General features: G+C 43.0%; 1 protein-coding gene across 1 annotated transcript; it reads right to left on the bottom strand.

Moving 5' to 3' along the window:
• Positions 1–255: 255 nt before the first annotated feature.
• Positions 256–12270, bottom strand: LOC109192847. Its single transcript, XM_019343548.1, has 4 exons — positions 12107–12270; positions 6644–6774; positions 904–1304; positions 256–825 (listed from the first exon to the last, which is right to left on the bottom strand). Exons 3-4 carry the CDS (start codon positions 1300–1302, stop codon positions 256–258), a joined length of 969 nt encoding a protein of 322 aa, XP_019199093.1. The 5' UTR covers positions 1303–1304; positions 6644–6774; positions 12107–12270.
• Positions 12271–12896: the final 626 nt, after the last annotated feature.

Below are 12896 nucleotides of genomic sequence, written 5' to 3'. Positions count from 1 at the left end.
TTTTACGACGAAACCTCAGATGTGCGACCAAGCCATAAGGCCCTAAGGTCGGGCGTTAGCAGGGTCGAGTAGTGCAAGACCGGGCCTGAAGGCCGGGCGGTCGAGCGATGGTGATCAGTGTGTGCTCGAAGACGAACGGGATAAGTTTGACAAAAAAAAATTAATTTTATTAATAAGCGAAAGCGCCCGGTACAAATTCGGGACCGGGCTCCCGATCAGTGTCCCTTTACAAAAAAAAACAGAAGAAGCTTATCCCTACTTCTTCGCTTCCCGAGCTCCAGCAGCTTCCTTCTCGCTCGCGGCGGCCGCAGAAGACCCGCCTTGCTCAGTTGTCTTCTCTTTGGGGCTGAAGGGAGAAGGACCGGGATCAGCCAAGTCCGGGGGCAGCGTCGAGAGAACCAGCTGAAGGTCCTCCCCCTCGAGAGCTTGCTCCATCCGGGTACGAGCCCGCTCGAGCATCTTCCGTTGCCCGGCCTTGAAGGCCCACCGCCCGAACGAGAGGATCAGATCCTCCCCGACCTTTGTCCCCCGGGCTGCTGTGAGGAAGGCTGAGCCCGAGTCGCTGTCTTTGAAGACTGCTTGCGCCAATTCGCTCGGGTTACCGAGCTGAGCCTTCAGCTGTTTGGCCTCCTCGATTGCCCGATGGGCAACCTTCTCCGCCAGGGCCCGGTCCTCGTCGCTCTTTTTTAAGGCCTTTTGAGCCTTCTCGAGCTCGGCTTGGAGCTCTTTAACCTCCAGAAGGCGACGGGCGGCCGTCTTCTTATGGTGGTCGGCTTCCTCGGCCAGCATGGCCCGACCCTGTAATAATTGGGCCGCTCGGGAGATCTGCAAAAACAAAGACAGTCGGGGTTAGCCCGGTCGAAGACACTTGCACAAAAAGATGAGTAGCTAAAGAAGGCTTACCTCGGCCAGATCATAGCCGATCCTCTCGGCTACCTGTGTGGGGGTCATCTTCCCCAGATCTTCTTTGGCTCGCCCCGCATTGCCAATCCGGGCCAATATGGACGAAGCGTCCCTTTCTCGCCCGACCGAAGGGCTCGGGCTGCGTTGTTCGCGGCGGCGTTTCATGCCGCCCACCTCCCTCACGCCCTGCTCGGGCACTTTCTCTTTTCCCCGGGTGACTAGGACGTCAGATGGCTCCACGACGAAGCCCTCGGCCGTCGTCACGGTCGAGGCGCTTAGCGGTCGGGCCAAGGGGATCTCCTTTTCCCCCGCTGGCTTCGCCTTCGTTTTCTTCTTGCCGCCAAGGGAGATCTTGGCGGGCGGGGGAAGGGGGGCATCTTCATCACCGAACTCTGCCATAGCTGCAAACAAAGAAATCAAGTTAGTGTGATCGAGGCATAAAGTTAAGTCGGGAGGGTTAGCTCGAGTTAAAACCTTTCTTCGTTCGCCTCGACGGTTCGGCGACCGTCACGCCCATCGGCACGGGCAGATATTTCTCCTGTAGCTCGTATGTAGGGGGCGGGAGTTTAGCCGCCTCGAGGCTCTCGGCCGTTCGGAAGATTGTATACTCGTGCAGCTCGCTCGAGATCCGACTGACCGTTTCCCTGAGCGCTTGCGTCTCGTCCGGCACCACTTGTTTCCGAAAGTGGGTGCTCCAAGCGCGGTCAACCGGGAGAATCCAGGGGTCGTATTTGAGGGAGAAAATCCTATTCTTCCACCCTTTGTTGTTCCCGGGCAGGCCTCTGATTGCGCACATGTCGGCTCGGGACTGTAGCATCAAGAACCCGCCCCCATAGCTGCCCGGGAGAACTTTGACTTGGTAGATGAAGTTGAACAGCTCCATCGTGCAGGCGGCTTCATGCCGAGCGCATATCTGCGGAAAGCAGGCGATGATCCGGTGCACATTGGGGCAAATCTGGGCCGGGACGACCCGGTAGTAGGCCAAGAAGGCGTTCAGGAGGGGGGTGAAGGGAATGGCGATCGGAGCCATCAGGGAGTCGTAATGCATCCCGATCCATTTGCCCCGATGCCGATCGATGACATTCCCTAACTTCCGGCTCGTATCGAATTCCACCCGACCTACGAGCCTTTCAGCAATCCTAGCCGCCTCGCCTGTGGTCAATCGGCTCATTTGTTGTTCGACATTCTCGCTGTTCAAGAATTCGAACTCCGTTGCGGCTGGTGCGGCCGGCCCGGCCGTGTTTTCCTCAGCTTGATCGGGGGTGTTTTCCTGGTCGCTTCCTCGAGCAACGGCATCCGGGTGGTCCCCAACCACCCGGGTCGGCGTTTCCTTAGCACCTTCGATCGGTGAACCCCGTCTGCCTGACGAGGGTCCTTCTTCTTCCTCTTCTCCGGAGCTCCCCGATCCGCTTGAGCTGGAACTCGATGACCCGGAGGAGCTTGACGCGTCGTTTTGTTCGGAAGCCCGCTCGGGGGCTGGCGCCGGTCGGTGAATGGCCTCGAGAGAGTAGGACATGATGTCCACTTCCTCGTCGCTGAGGTACTCGACCTCCTCGTCGTAGTCCGCGATCGAGGCGTTTTGGCTGTCAGAGTCCGTCATTTCGATCTACCTAAAGGTCGGTCGGGGTTAGTAAAGGACTTGAGACGTCCGGGACAGTTAGTTGACCTAACGATTCTACTTATAAATGAAAACGTAAAGTAAAAGAAGGGTTGAGAACTTACCGAATGGAAGAACTTTGCGAATGAAAGCTTGAAGTCTTTTAGCTCGACTGCCTCGCTAAGGTGCTCTGCTCGGGGCTCTCTGAGGGTACCGACTGAAGCAAAAGAGTGAGGAAAGTTCAAATGAGGGCCTCAAGGGCCTATTTATAGGAGAGCATTTAGGCGGGAAAGTCGTCCACTTGCGTGACACGACCAGCGCTGATTCCGAGGCGACGGTTGCAGTCGCAGAGGCCGGCAGTGGCCGACACGTGGCGGAGAAGGGAATGACAGCTGGCCGGTCGGTTTAGCGGCCGGCGGTTGGGCTTCTTCATCCCGGCCCATTTTTTCCCGGACGATCAAAAAGGCCCGGGCTGGGGGGCTCTTGGTAGGGAATATCCCGACCGACATAGCTTCACCACGACCGAGAGGCCTTTGTCTTTTTCTCTTTGTCTTTGCAGGTAACAGGTCGGGCTCCTTGAGAAGAACCCGGTTGGGGGCCGACCGGGAGTTGCCCGAGCGACGGTGTCGACCGCCAAGCGGTAGCCCTTTGGCGAGAGAGCTGACGAAAGACACGTGGCGATTCTCTACGACGACAGACAGGGCACCCGGGAGGACGACACGTGGTGGCTACGTGGAGGACATGCCGAACGGCTGGAATCCTGTCCCCGGCATAGCGGCTATAAATACCCACAGTAGCTACAGTGTGGGGGACTTTTGGACGATCGATAGGTTGTTGTTAGAGAATCCCGACCGCACTCAGTCGGTACTCAAAGCAACCAAGTAGATTGTACTTAGGGCCTCTACTGTGATCAATAAAGTCATTTACTTGCTTTAATTGGTCTCGTGTTATTACATATTGCTTACGTATAATTAGCAGTATCAACCAGGTATCATCATAATCCAGTGAGATGGGTACTTTCAAAATCTCTGTTACATCACTAGGTTGAAATAGATCAGTTAAAATTGAGGGGTCCCAATTTCCAGTTTGTTGATCAATCAAACCTGAGACCCTGGCTCCTTGCAGCTGTAGTGGCATTTCTGTCTGTATCATAGGGTCATGATCATTCCGTAACCAGGGGTGGGTCCATATGAGTGTAGATTCCCCGTTACCAACTCTGCGCCTGATCCCACCACAAACTATACTCTTTGCTGCCATGATGCTCCGCCAGCAAAAACTAGGATTATTTCCCACTTGTGCATCCATAAACGATCCTTTTGGAAAATAACGGGCCTTATACACACACGCCACCAAGGACTCAGGCTTGGTCAACATCCGCCATGCCTGTTTCCCTAACATTACTAGATTAAAGGCACGCAAATCTTTAAATCCCAACCCCCCCATACTTTTTTGGGATACACAGCCTGTCCCATGCCTTCCAATGTATTCGCCTGTCAGTCCCAGAGTCCCACCAATATCGATTCATAACTCTCTCTATCGCCGTACACACGAATATAAGCAGCAAAAAAACACTCATTGAGAACGTAGGCATAGATTGCGCTACAGTTTTCAATAAAATCTCCTTACCCGCCTGCGAGAGCAGTTTTTTATTCCATGACCCAATCCTTTGACGGATTTTATCCTCAATATACGCAAAAACTGCTTTTTTGTGTCTTCCAACAAAAGAGGGGAGCCCCAAATACTTGTCAAAATTCGCTGCCTGTGTCACTCCCAAAATCTGAGCCACATTATCCCTATCAACATTACTTGTATTTTTACTGTAACATATATTTGACTTATGATAGTTAACTGCCTGCCCAGACAGATCCTCGTACACAGATAGGCATCTTTTAACTTCAACCGCTTCCTCCACATTGGCTTTAAAAAATAAAAGACTATCATCCGCAAAGAAATGAGAGATTGGGGGCACCTCTCGCTACCCTGCATCCATGTAATGATCCCACAACATGTGCCTGCTGTAATAATGAAGATAGTCCTTCTGCACAGAAAATAAATAAATACGGGGAGATAAAGGATCCCCTTGCCTTAATCCACGAGTAGGTATAATAGGATCACATCTCAAGCCATTCACCTGAATATTATAGGAGACTGTGGTGACACACTTCATAATCAATTCCACCCAACCATCATGAAAACCCAACGCCAGCATCATCTTACGGAGGAAAGACCATTCCACCCGATCATATGCCTTCGCCATGTCCAGTTTGAGAGCACTCCATCCCCCCACCCCACACTGCTTTCTATTCAGAAAATGGCCCACCTCCGCAGCTAAAAGTATATTATCTGTTATCAATCTATCCGGGATAAAAGCACTTTGCAACTCAGATATTATCTCCTCCATTAATGGCTTCATTCTGTTAGCCAGCATTTTTGCCATAACTCTATAGACCACATTACTAAGGGCTATAGGGCGCAAATCAGTTACAAACTCAGGGGTGTTCTTCTTTGGGATAAAAACAATATCGGTTTCAGTCAACCCGGGCGGGAAATCACAGGACTCTACACAATTTATTATAAAACTCGCCACATCCCCCTACTACATCCCAGAAATGCTGATAGAAGCCCGGATTCATTCTATCCGGGCCTGGTGCCTTATCCGGGAACATTGCAAACAATGCACCCTTAACTTCTTCCAATTCAAAAGGCCGCAGCAAGTACTCATTTTGTGTGCCTGTGTGACTCGCGGAACAATCCCCTCAAAAAATCCCTCCCCAATTCCCGGAGTTCCAGCAGTAAAAATACGATTATAATATTGCAAGATAACATTTTTCATAGGCTCCCCCTCCACCCAAATCCCATCATCATTCATCAACCTAGAAATAGTATTCTTCTTTTTTCGGTGAGAGGCATACCTGTGAAAAAACTTCGTATTAGCATCCGTCTCCTTAAGCCAATGTTGTTTGGCTCGCTGTCTCCAATAGGCATCCTCCTGAGCTTCAGTGCAGCTTAACAGCTGTTCTAGGCGCTGGAACTCTGCAAGCGAGGCCGGATCAGTACGCCCCCTTAATCGTGCTGTTCCCTTGTCAGCTCGTTGATCCGTTTTCCGTACTTATGCTACCGGTCCCCACCCCATCGTGTTAACCGATTCCCACAGTACCGAATGCAATTCTGTAAACCCTGGCTCCTCCCCTCCTGCCAAGACTGTTCTACCACACTCCTACACCCCTCATCATGCAACCATGTCATCTCAAACCGGAACCCCCTCCTCCCAGGCCCACCACCCCCACCGTAATCACGTATCCCCAGAAAGAGAGCCGAGTGATCAGATTTCCGGGTTCTCAGGTTCATCACCTTAGCCCCCGTCACCATACCCCGCCACTCATTTGTCACTAAGACCTTATCGAGCCTCTCCTCCATCCAGTTTTCTGTCCCCTTCCCCTTTTCCCATGTGTACGGATAACCAGTCATAGGCATCTGAGCAAGCCCACAGTCCTTAATAGCTTCCCCAAAACCGCGTAGGAGACTATTCGGATGTGGATTCCCCCCTCTCTTCTCATTCTGATACAGCAAATCATTAAAGTCTCCGATGACAACCCATGGAAGGGTTGACCTGCCTGACAGTGTTCTCAAGAGATCCCATAACTCAGTGCGCCTCGTTCGCTCCGAGAAATCATAATAACCCGTCATTCGCCATTCCGGAAAGCCATCAATAGTTACCCCAACATCAACGTAGTTCGTTGAGTAACTCAGCAGCCGGGCCGTACAATTCTTTTTCCATAATAACGCTATACCTCCACTCAACCCATCACTATCAACATAAAAAAGACCCTCATATCCTATCTTTACACGTAATCGCTCTGCATGATCGCGTGCCACTTTCGTTTCCATCAGAAATACAAAGTCGGGTTCCATATTTTTTTAATACATTTTAACATATTCATAATATATGTTTAACAAGGACATTTCTTATATAAATTAATGAGTATGTTAAGAATAATAAATAGTTAACGGAATATTCCGTTACTAAAGTTTATACTAACGGAATTTACGATTATTTAAGGGAAGAAAATAATATAATAGAAGGTAAATAAGGAAAATCATTAAAAAAATACTAAAATCAAAATATTACTTTGCTATACTTACAAAAGCTGAAAAGGTTTACTCACGCCATGTAAAATGGGAATGATGCTAAGCCAGCAGCAACAAAGGCTACTAAGCCAGTAGCAACAATGGCATTGCGACTACGAGGCATTATGTAAGCCAAAGCAGGCTATCTGAATAGCAGACATAAAAGAAGGGGAGTTAAGTGATGAATACACAAAAGAAGCTGAGATGAGCCATCCAAATGAACAAAGCAGGATAGTGAGTTCTATTTTTAGTTAATTTCAGCTATTTTTCATATAAGCCCTAAGAAAAAAGCAGTACCCTCCAACCAAGGAGATCCTCACAGAGTGGTCTTTCATGACCCCCATCCTTATCCTTAACAGATCAATCAGATGAAGGCACACCAGGAGAAAAGCACAGAACGTATAGAGGTATTCACTAACTTAGATGTTGCCAAATACTACATCTTATAAGAACTTGATAGTAGAGGCAACAAATCTTCTCAAACATATCAATATGTTAAGTACACTTGCTAGTCCATGTTGCATGGGATACTTACAACAATCTATGGGGGTTTGCCTCTTGGTTTTAGATCTGTTCAATTTACATGGCAAAGCTAATTGGAATGCAATTTCATATTAGGGTCCGTTTGGAAAACAGGAAAATGACTTATGAAAAATGAGTCATTTTCCAAAAAAAAACATTTTCTTTTCCCGTGTTTGGCTGCACAGCAAAAAGCTGTCTTTGTGTGTTTGGTTCATTTTCCAGAAAATGAGCAGAATTATATACTTCAACATTTTAATTGTTATATACCAAAAAAAAACATTTTTATTGTTTTGTTTATAATATAACAACTTTCATTTTAAATTTCATGCAACATAAGTTTAAGTTGTAACCGCTGTATTTAATCATAATGCCTTTGGCCTCAATAATCTATCTTCCCAGTACTGAAACCATTGTCACAATATAAAAACTTGAAACTACAATTACATGTTAGAAACAATATAATGAAATCAACAAAATCAAGTCTTAAAGATTACACACCACAATAAAGTCTTAGCATCCAACATAACCAACTACAAAGGCATACATAAAAATCAAGTCTTAAAGATTACAGTCCACAATAAAGTCTTAGGCTCTTAGCATCCAACATAACGTCATAACCAAGTCTTAACATCCAACATAACCAACTACAAAGGCATACATAATTTAATCAAAAAAGAAATAAATTTCTCAATCCATTTCCTCTTCAAGCTTTTGCATTCTTTGCCTTGAAAATCCGCGCTTGAACTTCATTTGTCATTAAGAATTCAAATACTTTACATAGATCATCCTCATGATATTCATCACATCATGAAACAATTGATTTTCATCAAATACCGGTATTCAATGACTTAATTTCCATGGCAATGTTACTGAGTTGTCCAGCCATTTCATCCACCTTCAAGTCAACTGACTTTCGCTTACGACCGAATTTTTTAGACGAAGCAGTTGATGCAGATGTTCTTCTCCTACTTTCTTCATCATTTTGTTCAGGCAAGGTTTCATCATTTTGATCAGGCAACATCTCATCATTAGGACCATCTAAAGTATCTGTAAAAGACTTTGCAAAGCGTCCTATGGCACAATCTCTACCAACAACAATGGACATCTCCTCAAAAGTACTCAATTTTCCTGTTCAATAATGTTTCGTACTTGGGAGTTACCCATGAATAAAAAAAATATTAGAATTATGCAATAGTAAAAAAAACATTAGAATTATGATAATAAAATATTACCGAGATAAGCTCCATATACGTGGCTGAATCACATGTAATCATCTTCAAATTATCATATCATCCAAGGCCACTCATATCACTCAGCTTGCAAATCATCATCCATGTGTTCTTCACAGTTCTCAAGTAATTCTCCACATGTTTGGGTTCACATCCAACATTAAATTGTTCAGAAATGGCAGATGCAACACTGTTAAATAAAGAGGCTCTAAAATTGTTAGTTGGATTATTGGAATTCTTAACCTCTTCAGCTAATACCTTTAAAAATATGCCCTCCATTGGCTTTGTCCATCAAAATTGCCTAAAAGTGATAATTCCCTTGTTCATGACATTTTTCATGTCAATTTGCTGAAGGAGTTCAAGGGGGATCCACCCGCTGGTTTGGCTCCTCTGCCTCTTGATAAGGAAGGCCGCTTTGTTCTCATCCCTAGGGGATTGCAGGTAGACAGCTCAGTCGAGGCAACTGTAAGATTTTGGTACAATGGACTGGCTTGTTGGATGACGCCGCTACGTGGGAGTCCTTGGAGGAATTCCGAAAGTAGTTTCATGCATTCTAGCTTAAGGATAAGCTGGCACTTCTGGACGAGGGTGATGATGCATTCTTTGGACGAAGGTACACCAGGAAACAACGCAGAGTTTCAGCCACTGGTGCTGCCCAACTTGTTCACACTGCTTAAGAACCAATTTAGTTATATTGTTTCCTTTACTACTTTAGTTATGTTGATTCCTTTTATTAACAATTGCTTTTATATTTAGTTTAGCATATTTTAGAATATTGTTTCCTTATATCTTTAGTTGTAACTCTTATATATAGGGAATATTAGTTTGTCTTGGTAAGTTGGTATTGAATAAAATCAAAAGAAAGTCTCTTCTCAAACTTCTTCTCTCGTACTATTCTCAGTCACCATAGGGAATCCATCATCTTCATCTTCTGTTAACCACCGACATGTGACGCGTAGTCAAATTACTGAATCATCAAGTTGACATTGGTTGTTATTGTTTTTATGTTATTATAGCAATATGAATAAAGGAAAGGGAATTATCACTTCTAGGCAATTTCAATGGACAAAGCCAATGGAGGGCATATTTTTTAAAGGTATTAGCTGAAGAGGCTAAGAATCCCAATAATCCAACTAACAATTTTAGAGCATTTTCATTCAACCGTGTTGCATCTGCCATTTCTGAACAATTTAATATTGGATGTGAACCCAAACATGTGGAGAATCATTTGAGAACTGTGAAGAACACATGGATGATGATTTGCAAGCTGAGGGATATGAGTGGCCTTGGATGGGATGATAATTTAAAGATGATTACATATGATTCAACCACGTATATGGAGCTTATCTCGGTAATATTTTATTATCATAATTATAATATTTTTTTTTACTATTGCATAATTCTAATATTTTTTTTATTCATAGACAACTCCCAAGTACGAAACATTATTGAACAGGAAAATTGAGTACTATGAAGGTATGTCCATTGTTGTTGATAGAGATTGTGCCATAGGACGCTTTGCAAAGTCTTTTACAAATGTTACTTTAGATAGTCCTAATGATGAGATGTTGCCTGATCAAAATGATGAAACCTTGCCTGAACAAAATGATGAAGAAAGTAGGGGAAAAACATCTACATCAACTGCTTCGTCTCAAAAATCCGATCGTAAGCGAAATCAGTTGACTTAAAGGTGGATGAAATAGTTGAACAACTAGGTAACATTGTCACGGCAATTAAGTCATTGAATACCGGTATTGATGAAAATCAACTGTTTCAGGATGTGATGAACATAGGTGATGGATTTCATGAGGATGGCCTATGTAAAGTATTTGAATTCTTGATGACAAATGAAGTTCAAGCGCGGATTTTCAAGGCAAAGAATGCAAGCTTGACGAGGAAATGGATTGAGAAATTTATTTCTTCTTTGGATTAAATTATGTATGCCTTTGTAGTTGGTTATGTTGGATGTTAAGACTTGGTCATGTTGGATGTTAAGACTTGGTCATGTTGGATGCTAAGAATTTATTGTGGAATGTAATCTTTAAGAATTGATTTTTATGTATGTTTTGTAGTTGGTTATGTTGGATGCTAAGACTTTATTATGGACTGTAATATTTAAGACTTGATTTTGTTGATTTCATTCTGTTGTTTCTAACATGTAATTGTGGTTTCAAGTTTTCATATTGTGACAATGGTTCCAGTACTAGGAAGATAGATTATTGAGAGCAAAGGCATTATGATTGAATACAGCAGTTTACAGCCTAAACTTATGTTGCATGGAATTTAAAATAAAAGTTGTTATATTCTAAGCAAAACGATAAAAATGTTTTTTTGGGTATATAACAATTAAAATGTTGAACTGTTGAAGTATACACTCATGTTCATTTTCCTGTTCATTTTCTGGAAAATGAACCAAACACACAAAGACAGTTTTATGTTGTGCAGCCAAATACTGGAAAGGAAAATGTTTTCTGAAAATGACTCATTCAGAAAACATTTTCCATAAGCCATTTTCGAGCTTTCCAAACGGACCCTTATTTTCCATTGACTTCTATTTTTCCCCCTAGCCGAACACGGGAAACCTGGAAAATGATTTCCAAAAATCATTTTCCGAGTTTCCAAACACACCCTTAGCTGTATTGTAGTGTTCTTCAAAATGATTTTGAGAGTTAAAAAATACTCCAGAAAGAAGACTTGGCTGAGGATCATGGCCTTTGGGGTTCAGAATGCACAAGCAGGATATAAATTTTAGCTTTGAACATGGCATAATATGGGAGGCAAGTTAGAATTTGAGCAAGAGTAGAGAGGTTTAAAGACAGACTAAGTTTCACTTATGTGCATGACATGTTTGAAATTTTGGAGTACCATCAATGGTGTAACTCAAAAAGGCACAATAAGTTGTCAACAGTACATCACATGCATTCACAGATAAAGAAATTCAAACAGCAGTTTTAGGGTCAGCCTTCAACAGCTCATAGTCTGTAAAATCCATTTCTTGGCATTCATCACCAATATTCCCATAGCATTTTAACTGCCGATTTTTTTTTTTGTGTGTGTGTGTGTCTCTCTCTCTCTATCTCTCTCTCTCTCTCTCTCTCTCTCTCTCTCTCTCTCTCTCTCTCTCTCTCTCTCTATATATATATATATATATATATATATATATAAAAGGAATTACACACATTACTCTTCACTGGAGATGAAAACAAAAAATAAAAAATCTTATTGAGCTTAACTAAACCAAGTAACCGAACCCCCTTGGATCACACACAAACATTTGCAACAAGAAACAAACACATTGAAAGACAATTCATGAAGCTCAACGATTTTGCAGGACAATGAAACAGATTCTGAAGTCAATCATAATTCATAAAGACATTATCAAAATCAATCATTAATATCTACAAATAGCTATGAGCACTTGAGTTAACGTTTCAAGCTTTCCAAATAGGACTCCCTACCACTTAGTCTAACTTCTATCATCAAATTATCAGCGCCAACAAACACGCATAAGAGTAATTTTAATTCAGAATGGGGTAACACATACCAGTCTAGCATGAACACATAGCTATATTTTACCAACTACAAAAAACATCAGCAGTCAAAATATTCACACGCCAATACAACATATTCAATGTGTGTAGAAAAGTTCTCAGAAGACACCAATTCAAAAAGATCGCCAGTAATGGAAGATAAAAAATAAAAAATAAAAAAAACATTGAAGAAATACCTAATAATCGACGTCTGAGAAGGTATTCCACCAAAGTCCGATCACCGACGAGTAGCTCTCAACTCATAGTGTTCGTTTGTCGATTTGGGGAAAATGTAAATCCGCCAGAAGCTTGACCCGATTAGAGCAAGGCTAATTTTGGGCCAACAGCATCAATATGTACCGAATTTTAAGGCAAATTATGCTGTGCATCCGTATGCACCAAGCATGGTGCATACGGATGCAAAAACGACGTCGTTTTTATAAAACCGCGTCTCCCCTTAAAAAAAAAAAATTTGGTTCGAAATTATAATTCCATAATCGATGAACTATAATTCCAGAATCGATGAACTATAGTTCCATAATCGATGAACTATAATTCCATAATCCATGAACTAAAATTCCATAATAAATGAACAAAATAATGTTGTTACTAGGAATCGAACCTGAATTTTTTTTTTAAAGGGGAGACGCACGTTTTTAATAAAACGACGTCGTTTTTGCATCTGTATGTACCATGCATGGTGCATACAGATGCACAGCATAACTATTCGAATTTTAACTATGTACGTCCACATCTTTGAGCCTACGATAAGGCCCAATTTTTAATCTGAGTCAACACACAAGTTTTTTATAAACAATTTCATTTTTCACCCAACCTATTAAGACAAATTATATCGTAGATCAAGTCCACCTTATATTGTGAGCTATGATCTAAAATGACATTATTTTTATTTTTTGAAGAAAAGACGATATATTAATTGGTTGCGGTATAACGTGAAGTGGGTGAGTAAGGTTGAATTGTCATCAC

Source organism: Ipomoea nil, unplaced genomic scaffold (genome assembly GCF_001879475.1).
Source record: "Ipomoea nil cultivar Tokyo-kokei standard unplaced genomic scaffold, Asagao_1.1 scaffold1834, whole genome shotgun sequence".
Classification (NCBI taxonomy): Eukaryota; Viridiplantae; Streptophyta; class Magnoliopsida; order Solanales; family Convolvulaceae; genus Ipomoea; species Ipomoea nil.
Note: the sequence above shows the minus strand (reverse complement) of the source record. Positions and strands in the feature narration are given on the sequence as shown.